The 17,093-nt window shown below is 39.1% G+C and overlaps 1 protein-coding gene and 1 long non-coding RNA gene across 2 annotated transcripts in view; both read left to right on the forward strand.

Moving 5' to 3' along the window:
- Window positions 1–17,093, forward strand: part of LOC145436560 (uncharacterized) — a 164,858-nt gene that overhangs the window by 52,818 nt on the left and 94,947 nt on the right. Inside the window, exons 24-28 of the mRNA XM_080313922.1 lie at window positions 490–703; window positions 993–1,122; window positions 2,053–2,183; window positions 2,815–3,054; window positions 4,895–4,984. Coding sequence (XP_080170048.1) covers window positions 490–703; window positions 993–1,122; window positions 2,053–2,183; window positions 2,815–3,054; window positions 4,895–4,984 — 805 coding nt within the window. The remainder of the gene's footprint in view (window positions 1–489; window positions 704–992; window positions 1,123–2,052; window positions 2,184–2,814; window positions 3,055–4,894; window positions 4,985–17,093) is intronic.
- On the forward strand, window positions 4,996–9,549 carry LOC145435083 (uncharacterized). Its single transcript, XR_013913701.1, has 4 exons — window positions 4,996–8,978; window positions 9,056–9,195; window positions 9,262–9,376; window positions 9,440–9,549. It is a non-coding gene; the product is annotated as an uncharacterized LOC145435083 (long non-coding RNA).

Genomic DNA, 17,093 nt, shown 5'->3' on the forward strand with positions numbered 1-17,093 from the left:
GTATGATTGAAGAAATTGACCAGGACGTATCCTTGTTAACTACCCGGTATAAATTCGCAAACACATGAATGCGATTTTGCGACAAGCATCAGATGGTCAAATGTACGCTACCACGAGGACATTTTGCATGCATTCACTTTCAAAATGGTATTCAGCAATTGTGACCAATTAAGATACAAAATGTGTCGAACTCAATTAAAAAGAAATAACCTCAATAATTTGACTTTGAACATCATAGCATAAACATAATAACTCAGATGAATAACTGTCTGAGAAAGTAGAGACAGACAACTTATACAATGTAGTGAAGAAAAAAGTGGATTGTTTTCGCTAACACCTACTGACTGCGCTTTCGTATTTTATACTCGATTCAATAGAAATCTGTATTTGAAATGTAGTTGATAGTAGGTATTGTACTTCCATGTATGTGCATGTGCATTGTGCATACACTTCAATATCCTGATAATGACGTTTTCCATAATCGCTAAGATTGGATCTATTGGAGCCGTCCTCAGTCTGCCTGTCGTCGGAGTCGACCAATTAGAGTTTCGTTGTGGAAGTATCATTGGATCCGGTCGAATGCAATTACCAGACAACGTCACGGATGACTCGATTCAAGTTTCAAAAAAGTTCAATAACGTTATTCAAAGTAATTCCGTACCGGAGGTAGCGCAATACGGAATCTCGACAATGGCTGTATCAGGTAATGTCTATTCAATTATTTGTTTTACCTAGAAATACTTTTTTGTAAGTGAAAGTGTTTTGATGCAAGCTGTTTCTTGGTATGGGATGATTTAATAATGTAGCAGCCGACAAAAACAAGATTTGAACCTTAATAGTTTTAATATGCATACATATCAATAGTTGTGGTGAACAATCACAATTCAAAATTATTTCTTTAGCATAACTTGTAAAGGTGTCTATCCCCATGAAGCCAATATAGGCATGACATTACTTGGTACTGAGTACTAAATTACACATTCGATTCATAGATGTTGACGAATGCAAAACCGGGGACAATAATTGCGATGAGAATGCAGTCTGCTTCAATCGTGATCCAGGGTTTATTTGCCACTGTCACACTGGGTACAGAGACAAGGATAAAGCGAATCCTGGAACGAGGTATTAGACGCAAATGTTGACTTCCTGCTGCTGAAGGAATTAGAAGTACCATTGTTAAGGAGAAAAATTGCTCATAACTAGCAGTTACCAATTTACCATTGCAACGCCGACCAGAAATTATACAATTACACTAGTAAATCTCAATGAAATGACAATTATGACTCCAAGCTATGCGTAAGTTAACTTCGAAGTAGCTTCTCTGTCATGCACTTTGATGTGACCAAAATGACGTAACTTCCTATTCCGGCTCGTGATTGGACTCACGGACTATCCTTTACCGAGCACAAACAGATAATCGAATAATCAATTACCTGATTTCATTTCGTCATTATCATCACTCATCCAATCCGGATGCCTATCACCTTTATGAAAATATCCCGTGCAAAAGAAATAATGAGCATAAAACCGAGGCACACTAACCCATAACTTCCACGTATCCATGTATAAGCTTTATTCGGTATAAAGGTTGAGAATTGGATACAACAATATGCCTACATCAATATTGCTACACTTATTCACTCCAAGCTTTTTCATCTTCTCTCACTAGAAGGGATTGTCAGTAATTGGGACGATTTCAAAATGATGGATGAAATTGCGATTGTGATCTACGATTGATCGATTTGGTCTTTATGACTTAAAAAAACTAAATGCACAGGACATATGAAAGTAGCACTCTTTTACAGTAATTTTATCACGCGGCTAGATACGGGCATAAATATAACAGTAGTTACTTCAAAATTACGATTTTAATTGTTGAAAATCTGCACGTAAAGAAAGCAGGAACATGAGGGACTTAAACATATATCGGAACTTGATGTATAGGCTCAATCTGAATAACAATATGCATCCTCCACTACTTCCCATGATAATACTACCTAATTGCTATAGAATGTGTCAACATTTTTAATTAATATACAACATCTTATGCAGATGTGAGTTACTCTGTGACTTTGACGGTGGGCCGTACTGTCTCAATAATGGTTCGTGTTCGGTCATAAGAGACTCGGAACCATCATGCATTTGCACGGCACCATTTTCAGGAGAGCGATGCGAATATGAAGGTGACACTTTATGTTTTTATCTTCTTCAGTATTAGAGTAGGTCTATTGGGGTAGGTTGTTAAATTCCTTTATGGTCTTGAGTTACTGACCTGATCACGTCTCGAAAATAAATCAGGAGACCATGATGGCTTGTCCTAAATAGCAACTGTGAGAAATACCTGGCATTCCTCAGACACTGTCAGACTTGAAATCCGAATCTAGTATATACAATGCCATCATCTACAATACCAAGCTTCCTGCGGCCGCCCGATACAAATTGCAGCAAGATTTCAGCACTATTGGAAATTTGAAGCCGATTTGCTTTTCAAGTCAAAATGTCAAAATGTTATATGTTCATCGGTCAGTATATACTCGATATATCTGTAGATCGATTAGATCAAACCATAAGCACTAACCTGATTTACTATCTCAATATTTCTTTGTATCAGTTATTCCGATAGGGTTTCTGTCTCCAACGTGCCTTTATTCTAACACTCCATCGTGTCTCTATCAGTGTTTGGGATCAAGTGACTACCTTCGAGTCACAAGTCACATTCACAATTCACATTTACCTCTATCCCCAGTGCGAGAAAGATGAAATTTTGTGTTGAATTTTCAGGTTGATTACCATGTCCCTGCTACTATTTTACAGGTATTTCAAATGAAACGACCTCGATCGAAACGCAAAATGGGACGGCAACTCCAGTCTTCAATACGACCTCTCTGCCAAATACAACAACTTTCGTGTTCAGTGCTGTATCTTCGACTGCGACTGCGTTCAATTCATCCTGGAATATTACAAACACTCTAACGTCAAATGAGATGGAAGTCACCACCAGAAAGTCGGAGCTTACGACTACATATGAGCCAACGACGGAGTATGTCAACAGGGGTATGTTTATAAGCTGCTTTGACATGATGGACTTTTCTACGAGAAATTAATACTCAGCTGGAATAGTATCTTAGTTCTTTAAGATTCATTTATTGACTCATCACTAATTTTACTTTTACACTGGCATTAGCTTAGGGTTACCATATTTTGGAAATCTGAAAAGACGACACTTTTTCAGAATTGTCAGACTTGCTAAACCGGAGGTGAATTCTCAAAAATGGTAAATTTCTCCCACATTGTGGTGGGTTGACTAAAATACCCGCCGGAACGTCGCTTCGGAGCTGATTTACGCAGGGTTGTAACCAAGTCACAAGGTTCCGAGTCACAAGTCAATCTCACTTCTACAGTTTTGACTCGGGTCAAGTCGAGTCATTTTCAATTCACCACCGAGTCAAGTCCGAGTCCAAGTCACGCAGTAGGGTGTCGAGTCCTAGTCTAAGTCATTGTGTTAACTGTTAACTTCCAAGTTAATGTCATGTGAAATCCAGTTTTTACAACTCTGCTCGGTGATATCGAATACTTCGCATCCATAATATGCAAATTTTCCTGACTTTTAACAGTTTCTGTTAGCATGTTCAAGAACCAGTACTGATAGACGAAATAATAAGAGTGTCATAACTTTACAATTTTTCGAAATTACAATGAAATGCCTGTGTTGGTAGAGCCAGTCTCGAGTCATATGACTTGGTCCGAATCATGCGCAATGACTCGAGTACAAGTCGAGTCAATACAAAAAATGACTCGAGTCGAGTCGAGTCATTTTTCATTTTTAAGAAAATGACTCGAGTCAAGTCGAGTCACTAAAAAATCGCGACTCTAGTCTGACTCGAGTCGAGTCATGACTCGAGTCATTACAACCCTGGATTTACGGCATCTCAGTCGAATTTTCCTATAAATATGACCAAAATTCTCAAAAAAGAGGACAAAATCTCAAGAAAGAGGACAAAAGGGCGTCCTCCGAGGACACTTCAAAAAAGTCAAAAAAGAGCAAAATTCCTCTTAAAAGAGGACGTATGGTAACCCTACATTAGCTTTGATAGTCAGCCGTGATGATCTATCACCACCGATGCCAAAAAATACTGGGGACATGTCAAATGTCAAACTTTCTAATCGATGATATTTTAAAATGGATCTAAAAATTTGAGTCCATTTATCAGCAATCTCCATTATTGGTGAAGCATTAGCTGCAAGGTGTGTTCAAGACATTGAATTGCGTAATGGTGAAGCGCCCTGCTTCTTGATCGGTATGTCGTGCGTTCGATCCCTGGCCAGGTCAGACCAAAGACCTGGATTGGTAACACTGGTATCCATGACTTCCCTGATTGGCGCTCATCCATTACTGGGATAGCATGGAAGGGTGGTGCATGACTTAGAAAGCCGTAAAGGCTATATCCGCACTTCCTTGTCCAGCGGCATATGCACATCATGCACTCATGGTATGCATATCCACAGATCGTGTGTATGTGTATCATGAGTCGGTGTATATGCCGCTAAAAACATCCAGGACAAAAATAAACTACGTCCTTTCCTTTCGTCCTATAACATGTATCATGTCTGCGTATCTTTGAGCAGACGTTGTGTAATATGCATTATTGCTCGGTCTCCGTATGTCACCTGGTAATGAAAACCGAAAATGCCAATACAAAATTACAACTCCCGTATTGGTAGCGATTTAAAGTTCTAATATCAGTTCCTAATAACAACTCTTGTTCGCTATTATCTGCAGAATGTCGGTGTGGAATCGAGCTTATCGATTCTACATCTCTGGATTTGTGAATTAGCGGAGTTCGCATGGGACTTATATCTCTATTTGGTACCTGATATCTTGTCATGTTTTCAGACACTTGCAGCATTGAGCAGTCCGTGGCAAATTACACTTTCCCTCCGACGCAGCCTGGCATCGTTTCGTACTCTGAAGAGACATGCCCAAGTATGTACCAATGCATTGCTTACGGTTCTGGCATATTTTGGATTCACGACCCATATGATCCCCGTGTATCGCGATGAAATGAGAAGCCTGATGGTTGCCCTATCCATAAAATGGATATATTAACAATCGACATATACCAAATGTGTAATGAGCAGAGGTGAGAAGTAAAAGTAGAAGTAGCGACGTAAAAATTCACTCAAGTACAAGTAGAAGTACTTATTTCATAAGCAACCTAAAACTACTTGAAGTAGAAGTATAATTGACTGACTTTAAATCTACTCAAGTAAGTAAGTAGTTTGAGCTATGCGGAAGGTGCAGAGAGCTTCATGTACAATGCATATTGATGCGTCCCATAAGTTATAAATTTTCGACCGCATCATGAGATGAAAATGATAGTTTTGCTATGGAAATGAGATACTAATCTTTTATTTACTCGAACATCCCGTTTTAGAAAATGTCATGGCATGTTCCCTCCACGCACATTACGGCCTATAGTTTGGTCGAAGAGCAATACGGAGAAGTTGTATGAATACGATGTTAGCACTTTGCGCGATTCGTATACGATGATAAAAATATGGCGTGACGTACAAATGCCATATAGTGTGATTGTATTTTCGGAAAATATAGGACCAGGGTTGTAACCAAGTCACAAGGCTCCGAGTCACAAGTCAATCTCACTTTTATATTTTTGACTCGAGTCAAGTCGAGTCATTTTCAATTCCCACCGAGTCAAGTCCGAGTCCAAGTCAGCGAACAGAGGATCGAGTCCGAGTCATGGTATTATGACTCGAGTCCGAGTCCAAGTCATTGTGTTGACTGCTCAGTTCCCAGTTAAAGTCTTCCTAAACCCACCCTTTAACTCTGTTTGGTTATATTGAATGGTTCGCATTTATAATATATCAATTTTCCTCACTTTTAGCAGTTTCTGGTCGCATTTCCAAGCACCAGTACCAACAAACGAAATCCCAATAGTGTGTTGGCTTCGAAATTACATTGAAATGTCGGTCTTGACCGTCTGAATCTCGAGTCAATGACTTGCTTCGAGTCATGCGCAATGACTCGAGTCCAAGTCGAGTCAATACACAGATTGACTCGAGTCGAGTCGAGTCATTTCCGCATTTTGAGAAAATGACTCGAGTCGAGTCATCTGAAAATCGTGACTCGAGTCTGACTCGAGTCGAGTCATGACTCGAGTCATTACAACCCTGTATAGGACGATGCTACACTTGCTTTTAAACTTAAGCGTGTGTGTTCTCCAGACAAAAGAACTGATATGAATTATAACTCTAAGTAATGATACTGCGAATTGAACGAGAAATACCAATACTACATCAGAAAAGCGGAAAATGTAGTTCATGTATTTTGTCGAGACAGTCTTAACGGTGGTCTGCTAAAACAGATCGAACGCTCAAAAAGTCAGAGCTCACTTTACCCGATTTGGACACGCCATGGGCTGCTAGATTACGATATGATTTATATGCTAGATTGCGAACCGGTAATTTCAAACGTTATGATGGGCCATATTTACTGTGATGAAATATGTCATACGGGCCACATTGCGGTGCGAAGGGAACCAATCAACCTGCTACCTACATAATATTCACTTTCGTGGAAATATATTTGTAACTCCATATCTACTTTGTGTGAAGCGCGACGGACATTCTACCCAGTCAACAAAATGGGAAGCGATCGCCAGGCGTATAATACGCATTCGATGTCAAAATGATGCTTCAAAAGAAACAATTTTCGCACTTCTGCCGCAGACTCATTAACCCTCTCGCTACTGCAGCTTACAAACGCTATTAGCCCTATCGCTACCTGAATCATTGTTGCTTTCTGGCATACATACTGACCCTCATGTTGTAAGACATCACAATTTGACAATACATTTTCATTATAGTTTTAGGTATAATAAAATCCACCACGAGCATAACACCGGTCAAATACACAGAGACAGGTATATAAAATGCATAAAACGACATATTGATTTCAGTCGAGATACAGAGATCTCCTTTCCAGTACAAGTTTGATACGACTATTCCTGCTCTTGAATTGAAATACAGACAAAATCTGGTTTATCAAATAAGTCTGTGCCTTGGCGGGAAGAATAGGATCAAGCAGCGCGGAGCTGCCATCAGCAGCCTACTCCCTGTGTGGCACACTAACTTCATTCAGAGGCCAATCGTGAATGATTTTTCCCAAGTTTAGGCTTAGCGTAGACTCTGATATCTGGGTAATTCCACTGGCCTGATATACGTGCGATGTATAGACTATTGTCAGCCAGATATCCTTAGCAGTGATAATCGGTTGATCATGGCCATTGTCGACGCAGGTTGAACAGATGCTTAGAGGACGATATGTTATGAACTGCCGCCTTCGCCAACGCTGCATTCTTTTCAATTCACCATCAGACTTATACTGATATTTGGGCACATCGCAATCATTTCGTGGCTTCAGTCTTCAACGTAAAATAAAGGCTAAATATAGCAACAAATAACTCGTAGATTAACTGAAAAGAGTATCACAAATTTTAATCAGAAAGTATCACAAGATATAGTATTTGGCTGAACAGTTGAAATGCCAACGAACATCCATGATTGTAAATTCAGTCACAGATCCGTTGAGGGGTACCGACACTCTTCCGCGGTTTAGCATTGAAATATCAACGGACCGGTAGTACGCATTACGTTCAGAGCACTATAATAACTTGACAAGTATCACGCTGTTTACTGCCACCAATCTGACATTTCAGGCCACGGAAAACTATAAGCATTTATATCAAGTTCTATTATAGAAGCCTAACGCAAACAAGGAGTTAATCTGACTGAACTGCTATTCGAAACACCATTTGACTACCAATACATATATAAGCAAGCATGTAAATTTCATTAATAGCCCGAAATATCTGTTGCTCAACTTATCTCAACCAAGCCCCGAACTACTGCCATCTCCGGCTAAGCAAATTTGCGTTGTCACCATGTTACAGTTGCATTGTGGGGAATAGGCTGGACGACTTAGTACAGGCGCTTATGGAAAAACGTCCAGTTTTAAAATATATTTGATTCGTATTGGGTTTGTAGTATTTTATACGAATGGAGCTTTGAATGAATAATCATCGTAACATTCAGGATTTGTTTCAGCCCAATATCTCGTGTTTATATCTGTCTTATCTGTGTATTTCGACATGTCGAAGACATCTCGTTTTGGTGGTATAGTGTTTGTTGCGCCTATGGGTGCAGTAAAAAGCAGAAAAAGATATCAACGGAGTCATATATGAGAAGTAATAGCGATGGTAGTAGCGATGAAGAGTCTTTGGTAAAGCGTCGGCATCCAAGAACATTTCACCGGTGAGTGAATGGCAGAATATGCAGGGCAGCAAGACTATCTTTGAAGAATCAGTTTCTATTTTTAATATCTCCTGACCATCACTGTCAATCAATGTCCAGATAAGCCACAGCATTAATGAATAGGCCATGTCAAAGTGTCATTATACCAGAACATTTTGTCACAAGTATATGGATGTTGGTATGATCAGAGCAGACTATATCAGCAGTCTCAGCACCATGTCAGTTCATCAGTATACCTGTAATAGCATGACCAGCCAGGTCACTGTTTGTATTCTGTATGGGCAGTTCAGCCAATAACTAGCTTAGTACTCAATCCTTGCTTAAAATTGTCGTGAAGGTTGGAGGTAGGACTAGAAGGAAAATTATAATTGAGGGCCACACGGTTTTGTCCAGCATAGTTGAGTAATAATTCTATACCTTTAGCGGTAAACTGTGAAAATATAATTTATATGATATGTGCTCTTGTACACAGATGTAACTATCGCTTTATTCCATACTTGCTCGTGGCTGTTTTCTTTTCCATTCAAAGGTTCTGGAATCGACCATCGCTAAGCTGTAAAGCCAACCCTGCGTCGCCAGAGAGAATATTTACATACCCAACTTTTACTTCAAACCCACGGAAGACACCGGCTAACCCACTGAATGAGGTGAGGCCACTTTCTTCGTACGCCGTAGAATTTTCATTATTGTAATTCTGTACTAACCGTTTTTGGTATCTTTACAGATAATAAGAAAACAAAGAAGGGAGCAAGGATGAGCAAGTCTAGCCAACACATACTTCAAACCCGTAGAAGACACCGGCTAACACGCTTTCTTTACTATTTTATACGCATTTTGGTATAAAAACGTTGTCGTGACATCAAGGTATGTCGATCAATGTGTCTTTCAAGTGAACAATTTCTCATATGTTAGTTCATTTATCTTGAACAGTGCCCCAAAACGACGTCGTCGTAGGCCCCGCAGTGGGGTGGCCTTCAATGTGACTGTGCCTGCGCTGCGTAAGAAGAGAAGAAATTCCATTAAATTGGAACTAAGATCAGAATCGGTTCGCTTATTATACCTCGTTCGCAGATATTAAGCCCTAACTTATCCCACATTTGACTTTCAGATCACCGTTAATTACGCCGAAGGCGACGTAAAGTCGATCACAATTAATTAATTTATTTCTGTTTTTATTTTTTTATGTTGATTTTTAATAGAAAAATTCGTTTCTCATAACCGAAGCTGGTGTTTCTGAAAACGAAAGTTTAGCATTTTGGTACGAGACAGTACAGCACGGTATTTCGTGTGACGAGGCAGTACAGCGCGTTATTGCGTGTGACCACAGAAATGGTTGATCTAAAGCCAGGTTCGAGTGCTTCATCTAGTAGGGTAGGCAAGTATCGTGGGCAGAAAAACTGAGTTGAAATGTTCACATCTCCAGTTAGTTTTGAATCTAATCTAATTTCTGGTTTCATGAAAGTGCAAAACGAGCCAAGCTTCATGTACACACGTATATGGGTAGCTACAGGGTAATTATGATCAAATACATGTACGCCATTTAGATTGTATCTTGTGCCATATTGATTCGATAAAATTAATATTTATTATGAACTCCCACAGTGCACAGATTGCTGTAACCAACATAGCCTCAATTTCACTGTGAATTGGGCAATTCTAGCTACATCTGAATAAGGACCCATGCATTTCTTGTTTATCTCATTCAATGAACTCATTCAGTCACTTCTACAGAAATTACTACCCCATCGCTACACATAGCAGACATATCTTTACTTTCTCTTTTTGGATTTATTTAAATACGTTGAACCAATAAATACGTAGAATAACCACAATGGCATTCAATTGATTTCAGCAGTGCCTTTTGATATGTCCCATGATGCTGAATTTTCTCCATCAGCAATATTCACAGCCACCACGTAGCTGGCAGTTACAGCATTCACATCAGCTCCATTGCAGTATGAAGATTTTGAATCCAGGATAGGTAATTCTGAGGCACGCTCCGATAATAACTTCAAGCTGGCAATCGTAGATGCTTTTACTTCCTATAGATACATATATCTGAAAGATAACTGAACTGGCATTATACATCTTTTGACAGCTTGGTTATTTCTGTACACGTAAAATATGCTGGATACAACGAGTAAAGCAATCTACATCAGGAATATAACCACAAAAAAATACATACGATGACACATAGACAACCTTATTTTACCACGAACAACCGAAACCACTTATATCTTCGACATGTCGAAATACACAGATAACACAGATATAAACACGAGATATTGGGCTGAAACAAATCCTGAATGTTACGATGATTATTCATTCAAAGCTCCATTCGTATAAAATACTACAAACCCAATACGAATCAAATATATTTTAAAACTGGACGTTTTTCCATAAGCTCCTGTACTAAATGGTCCAGCCTATTCCCCACAATGCAACTGTTTCTAGTGACAACGTAAATATCGCGAGTAGCGCACTCCAGTGTTTATATAGCTCAGTGATCTCAACGAAGAACTTCATTCATATTGCCTTCCAACGCTATAATCTCGGAAATACAATTCGCCAGTATAGACGGAATATAATTCAAACTAAGTGTGCAGCGGTAAACAACATCCGATGACTTATGACATCACAGTCACTACACGCTCAAGTGCTCACGAACCTGGTAAAGCTAGGCAGAAGAAACGTCACGGTGAAGCCGCGTGATAATCAAGCGCAATTAGATTGTTTAATAACGCTAACACCAATCTCTCTGGTCGACCGATGGAAAGGAGAACAATCGATCTTCTGAATTCGAGAGCGATCAGTTTTTGTACATCAAAGGTGCCGCCTCGCTGTAGTGTCAAAACGGTTGCGTTCACTTCACTCCGGCACTTTCTTCGCCTGTTTCGGCATTGGATGTACACACTTTTGTTGACTGGGTAGGTTTGGTTTGACTTGAATTTTTTTTAAATTGAAAGTGAGAACTCCGTGAAAACAGCCCGAGGGTTCCGCAGTTTCTCTTTCTAATTGGAGGGTTACACTACTTCTACTTGACAAACTGAAAATAGCGAAAAGTAAGTAAGTAGATCACAAAATATTACAAAGTAGAAGTAGAAGTACAGAAAATTCTATCTACTTGAGTAAGTACCAGAAGTAGAGGAAAACTACTTGAGTACTTCGAAAAAGTAGAAGTACTTCGTTACTGACCACCTCTGGTAATGAGTAATAACTCCGTTGGTATTAGATTTGATGGTTTCACTTGCTCATGTAATATAAGGCAGCGTAGCTTTGAGCAGACAGTCCTACCAACAGCCATGCAAAGAATTATTAAAGATAGTCTCATAGAAACGTTGCCAATTAGATTAAGAAAAATTCTTTCGAAACTCTTGAAATACGGTATATAGCACTGTGATCGTAAATAACTAAACTTAGTTTCACAGTCAGCTCGTTGCAAGCATATCTTTCCATAAAATACCTATTGGCAGACATTGGAAAATTACTCGATCAATATCTACATCTCTTTCCAGATAACGAGAACCAACCTCTTGCCTCAATCATGTGTTCTCTTCGTGAAGACTCCTACGACGAGGATTCCATAAGAGTATCCAAATGTAAAGCAATAGAGACTATTTTGGTGGAGGTAATGCTGGTGGATTTTATAGTTTTAGTAAAGGTTATAAGTGACTTGCTGGATTTCTGGTGCAGATGTCAAGCAAATATTAGCCGACTTAATATCTTCAGATCCAACTCCAAGTCTTGTTTCGAATATAAGATACAAATCCAACTTTATATCAAAATATAGGATCAATTTCGGATCGTGTCCAACTACGGTAATGACTGGAGTTAGCTAAAAAGTTGCATGAAAATTTAAAATTGTGGCAATTTCATGTCAACTACAAATCCGAATCCAACTCCAAAACAATCTAACATCCATAGCCTATCCTCATTCGGTCTCTCTTCGAACGCATTCCGCTGCCATTCTAGCGCCTGCCTTTTCTATATTTTCTTCTGTTGCTTTTCATTCAGTGTGCTGTCTAGGCCCTTGTGGGTGTCTGCTTTAAAAGACTGCTCCATATCGTTTCGACACCATCCAATATCTTTTACTATATCGCACTCTTGTGGCGTTTTTGAAATAATAAACACATTGAGAAAATGATCATGATGATGTAATTCATCAAATGAGTTTTATTTTGAAATCTAAACTTATGATGTGATCGAATAGCGTTAAATATAATAACTGGCACATTTTATTTTACCATCTTATACTCTATCTTTTTCAGGAATATACCAACACGACATTGGAAACACTGGAGTTCGCCACAGCAAACGTTGAGGCGTTGGACGAGGAATTAGTCGAAGACGTAGCGGAACTTCTGAAAACGATATCTGACGACGATGAAACAGTGGTGAGCGATAGGGCTACATAGTGATAGGGTAACAACTCGTCAATAGTACCAAATTAATAGTGTAACAACTATACCCCATACTGCTTCCTATGGGCCATGGCCTTTTTAGATGTGTCGTGAAAATTCTTTAACAAATTATCATCTATAAGTCTAATTTACTTAGGTTTAGGGAAATGTGAAAAGAGAACACATCAACAAATTTTACATCCTTACTATACTGCATTACTACATTTATTTAATATTCGAGTTTTCCATCGATAATTCTCGGATTATCCTTGATTGGTTGATAATCCGAGGATTATCAACGAGAAACTCCAATAACTCCGCTTCTACTAGTTGGAATTGAGTCAAATTTGTCTGCATCGTCTCTAAAGACAGCTCAACAATTTCATGGGGTTGACAGAAAAATTTGAAATTTATTTTTTTAATTTTCCTGTTTTAATTAAAATATTTATTGGATCTGCGGAGCCCTATACTTGTTAGAATTGAACCAAATTTGGTGTTCAGCGTTTTTTAGAGTGACCTGACAATTTAATGACTGAATGGCTGGAATCCAGAACAAAAAGTTATTTTTGAACAGCCCTAAATTGGACAGGGATATGGAAAATCTTATTGAAAGCACAAGGGGTATGATCGCTGAAAAGGTTAAGAAACACTGCTATTAATATGACACAATAAATATTATATTTAAATTGTTATCGATCTGTTCCAATCGAAGGCAAATCTACCGCTGATTTAATTTGACTGTGATAATGACATGAACAATAGCCTACTATCAGGGCTATACCAGAAAGCCGGATTAGGCTACATTGCTCAAATGCTCTGATATCAGAACAATCTTTGGTAACTTCAAACATATTCTACCTATAATTGTGGAACGTCAAATGTCCGCTGTCGCGGGCACTGCAAGGGTTTCGTGTATAATGGCACGATGCCGGATTTCGTCAGCTGATCACTGGTTATAGGAATCATCTGATCACAGTTTGTTTGTATAATATGATATGGGCCTACAATGAGAGAGATTCATCGGCCTATCATTTTCCGTTTATGACTTTATTTCAGTTTACGGCGAAGCAAATAGTTGAAGCAACTTCAGTTGTGAGCCATCTGACGGAGCATTATGTTGAAACAACTGATGAAAGTACGTTTTAAACGGTGCATCTTTTTGCTTTGCGTGCTTTGTTAATAAGTGACCATTCCGGATTTTCAGCGACGGAACGTGCGACTGAAAAACAAGACTTGGTGCAGTCGATAACGAAGATATCACGGAAACTCACATCGGAAAACACCTCCACAATCTCCATATATACGCCAGACATTAATGTTGAGGTTGGTAAAAAGACACCGCCGGCAATCTCTAGCATTACTAAGTAGTAGGCCCTATCTCTTCCCGTTCAATTAGCCCGTGGAACTACGATGCATCTATCAACCCTGTGATTTCAAGATCTCATTAACGACCTCACATGGTTACAAGTACACGGCTGTTATAACTCAGCCCCGCCCATTTGATAAGTACAGTGAATCATAAAAATGCTGTGTTTCGTAGGCTTATCATACGTCCTCTTTTAATAGGATTTGTCCTCTTTTTTTGACTTTTTTGAAAGTGTCCTCGGAGGACGCCTTTTTGTCCTCTTTTTTGAGATTTTGTCCCCTTTTTTAGGAATTAGAGCAGATTTAAAGCAAATTGCGAGTGATATGCCATATATTAGCACAGACGTGAAGCTCCGACGGGTGAAAAACGGTGAATTTAGCTCTGAGCGAAAAGATGTCCTTTTTTTTTTTTTTTTTTTTTTTTTTAGTCATCCACCTAGCAATGTGGGGAGAAAAACGGTATTTTGAGTTCTGAGCCGAAGAGATGACCTTTTTTTTTTAGTTAACCAGTCACAAAGTGGGAAAAATTAACCGGTTTTTGAGAATTTTACTCCGGTTTTGAAAGTTGGAAATTTATGAAAAAGTGTCCTCTTTTTAGATTTCCAAAATATGGTAAGCCTAGTGTATAGACTACAGCTGTGACGTGCTTACGACATAGGCTTTTCATTACGTGCATCGACGAAAATAACCATATCAATTCCAGTATTTTAATCGTCGTTGGTAATGGCGAAAGAGAAAATTATGTACGTATATATGCCTCTTCAGTTGTATTTGTTATTGTTGTATAACGTAAGGAAATGCCTATACGCCTATTTCATGGTATTGGCCGGGGATTTTTATCATCTAATAAAATTGTTGGTAGATAATCTGACTCGGGAGTATTCAGTTTTCACCCACTAGCTGGAATGTAAAAATGAGGGATTGGTTAGGGTTAGCGAAAACGTGGGTATGTAAAGGGTCGATTCATTGGTTTGAGTGACAGAATCTTGTATATTTAGCGAAAAATTGAAAATATCGTCTGGGCCAGTGGTTCTCAACCTGCCGGTTCACCAAATATATCAGAATTTCAAATCTCAATTTTAAAATCAAAGAAGCTTCCCGCTAGTTCATTAGTTTGAGAAATGAAACATCACAATTTGAATTGATAGAGAAGTTTGAAACGTATTTTTCTACGTGGTGTCGCAATAGGGCAGAGGTCTCAAACTCAAATGTGCTCGCGGGCCAATTTCCTAGTTTTGATGACGCCGCGGGCCGCACCATCAATAATAGGGGTATTCAATGTATAATTACCAAGTAGGCTTTATTTTACTCGTAAAATCGTGAATAGTACGAAGAATATTTATCATTTGAATAAATTAGTGCAGAAAAGATTCCACTTTTGGTTGGTTTGCAACATAACTTCAGGTTGTAGATAGCATATAGGCCTATAATTCCACAATGCATCTCGCACCCCTCGATGTCGTGCTTCGTACCCCGAAGGGGTCCACAAACCCCTGGTTAAGAACCCCTAGAATAGAAATATCCAATCACTGAATAATCCATTGATGTTACTACAGCTGCGGAGCGTATCACTACCTTACTCGCCATCGGCGATAATAATATGGATGAAGAGACCAAACATCACCTATGATGCATAGCTAGAACTATACATAACGGTTGTAACTGAATGCCAATGGATTCCATCCATGTTGACTTGATTAAATAGCAATATATGCTACGTAATGCAAGTAACGATATCTTGATATATCAGGCTACTATTTCCCATGACAGTTTAATAGTTTGTTACATAAGTGGTCGTATCAATTAGTCACGACGTTCCGAGTCACAAGTACTTCTGTGATTCTAACGTTTAACTAAACTCGAGTCATTTATATTTCATAATCCAGTCAGTCCGAATTCGAGTAATTTTACAAAATGTTGGGCCCGTGTCTCAATCACAATTTTCAGTCACGAATCATCAACGAGTCGTGTTTTATCATCATGGACTAGAAATGTGACCTAATAGCATATCTGCCAGCGCATAATAGCTTTTGAGAATGATGTGGTATTGAAATCTCGTGAGATTTCCGGTTTTTGGAGTAGTTTTAGAGTGAACTCTAAGTTCTCAAATCGATCAAAGATCTGTGGCAGTTCAATAAATTGTCGATTACTTGAAAATCCAAAATGACGTCGCGGGCCGCATGCGGCCCGCAGGCCGCGTGTTTGAGACCTCTGCAATAGGGTCTACGGTGTACTTTAGGAGCATCCTATAACTCGATTCGGACACGTTATGCGTTAAAGCTGCGGAGATTCAACACACTTCGTTGAATTCCGACAGCGCATTAACCAACACTCGATAATAGAACAAAGGCTATATCAAATAGCAACGTCGTATTTCTTTCAAAAGATACCTGGCAGTCACTATCAAATTGGTGGTTTTTAACAGGACTTCGCGAGCGTGGTCTCGATAAAACCACGTTGAAATATATAATATAAAAGCGCAGCATTAAATTAAGTTTCCAATATCTTACATGTGAGTAGCACAGGGGTGGGCAAACTACGGCCCGCGGGCCGCATGCGGCCCGCAACACCATTTTGTGCGGCCCGCGAGCGTCTAAAGAAAATTATTAAAAATATTGATAAAACACGTACTAAAAATCGTATTAACGCAGGGACTTGATTAAACTTTTTCGTAGTATATTTCACCATGATTTGAGGCAGTGGTTCTCAAACTGGAGGCGTGAAAGCATCTGGAGGGGGGCGCGAAGCTGAGCTCAACTGAAAAAAATTTTCGCGCTCCGCGCGATTTACATGTCATGCATAATTATATGCTCTGTATTTAAGCCTTCCATGCCATCAAATTACCCGTTAGGTTTGCTAGCATCCTGGTTGCGTTTAGTGATATATGACGATAAGAGGGACGCGAAATCTTTCACCATCATAAGGGGGGCGCGTGTCTTAAGTTTGAGAATCACTGTTCTAAGGTAAATACTTCCTATATTATTTTTTATGTTTGAT

Source organism: Botryllus schlosseri, chromosome 3, assembly GCF_051294905.1.
Source record: "Botryllus schlosseri isolate E-star chromosome 3, Bs_hap1, whole genome shotgun sequence".
Lineage (NCBI taxonomy): Eukaryota > Metazoa > Chordata > Ascidiacea > Stolidobranchia > Styelidae > Botryllus > Botryllus schlosseri.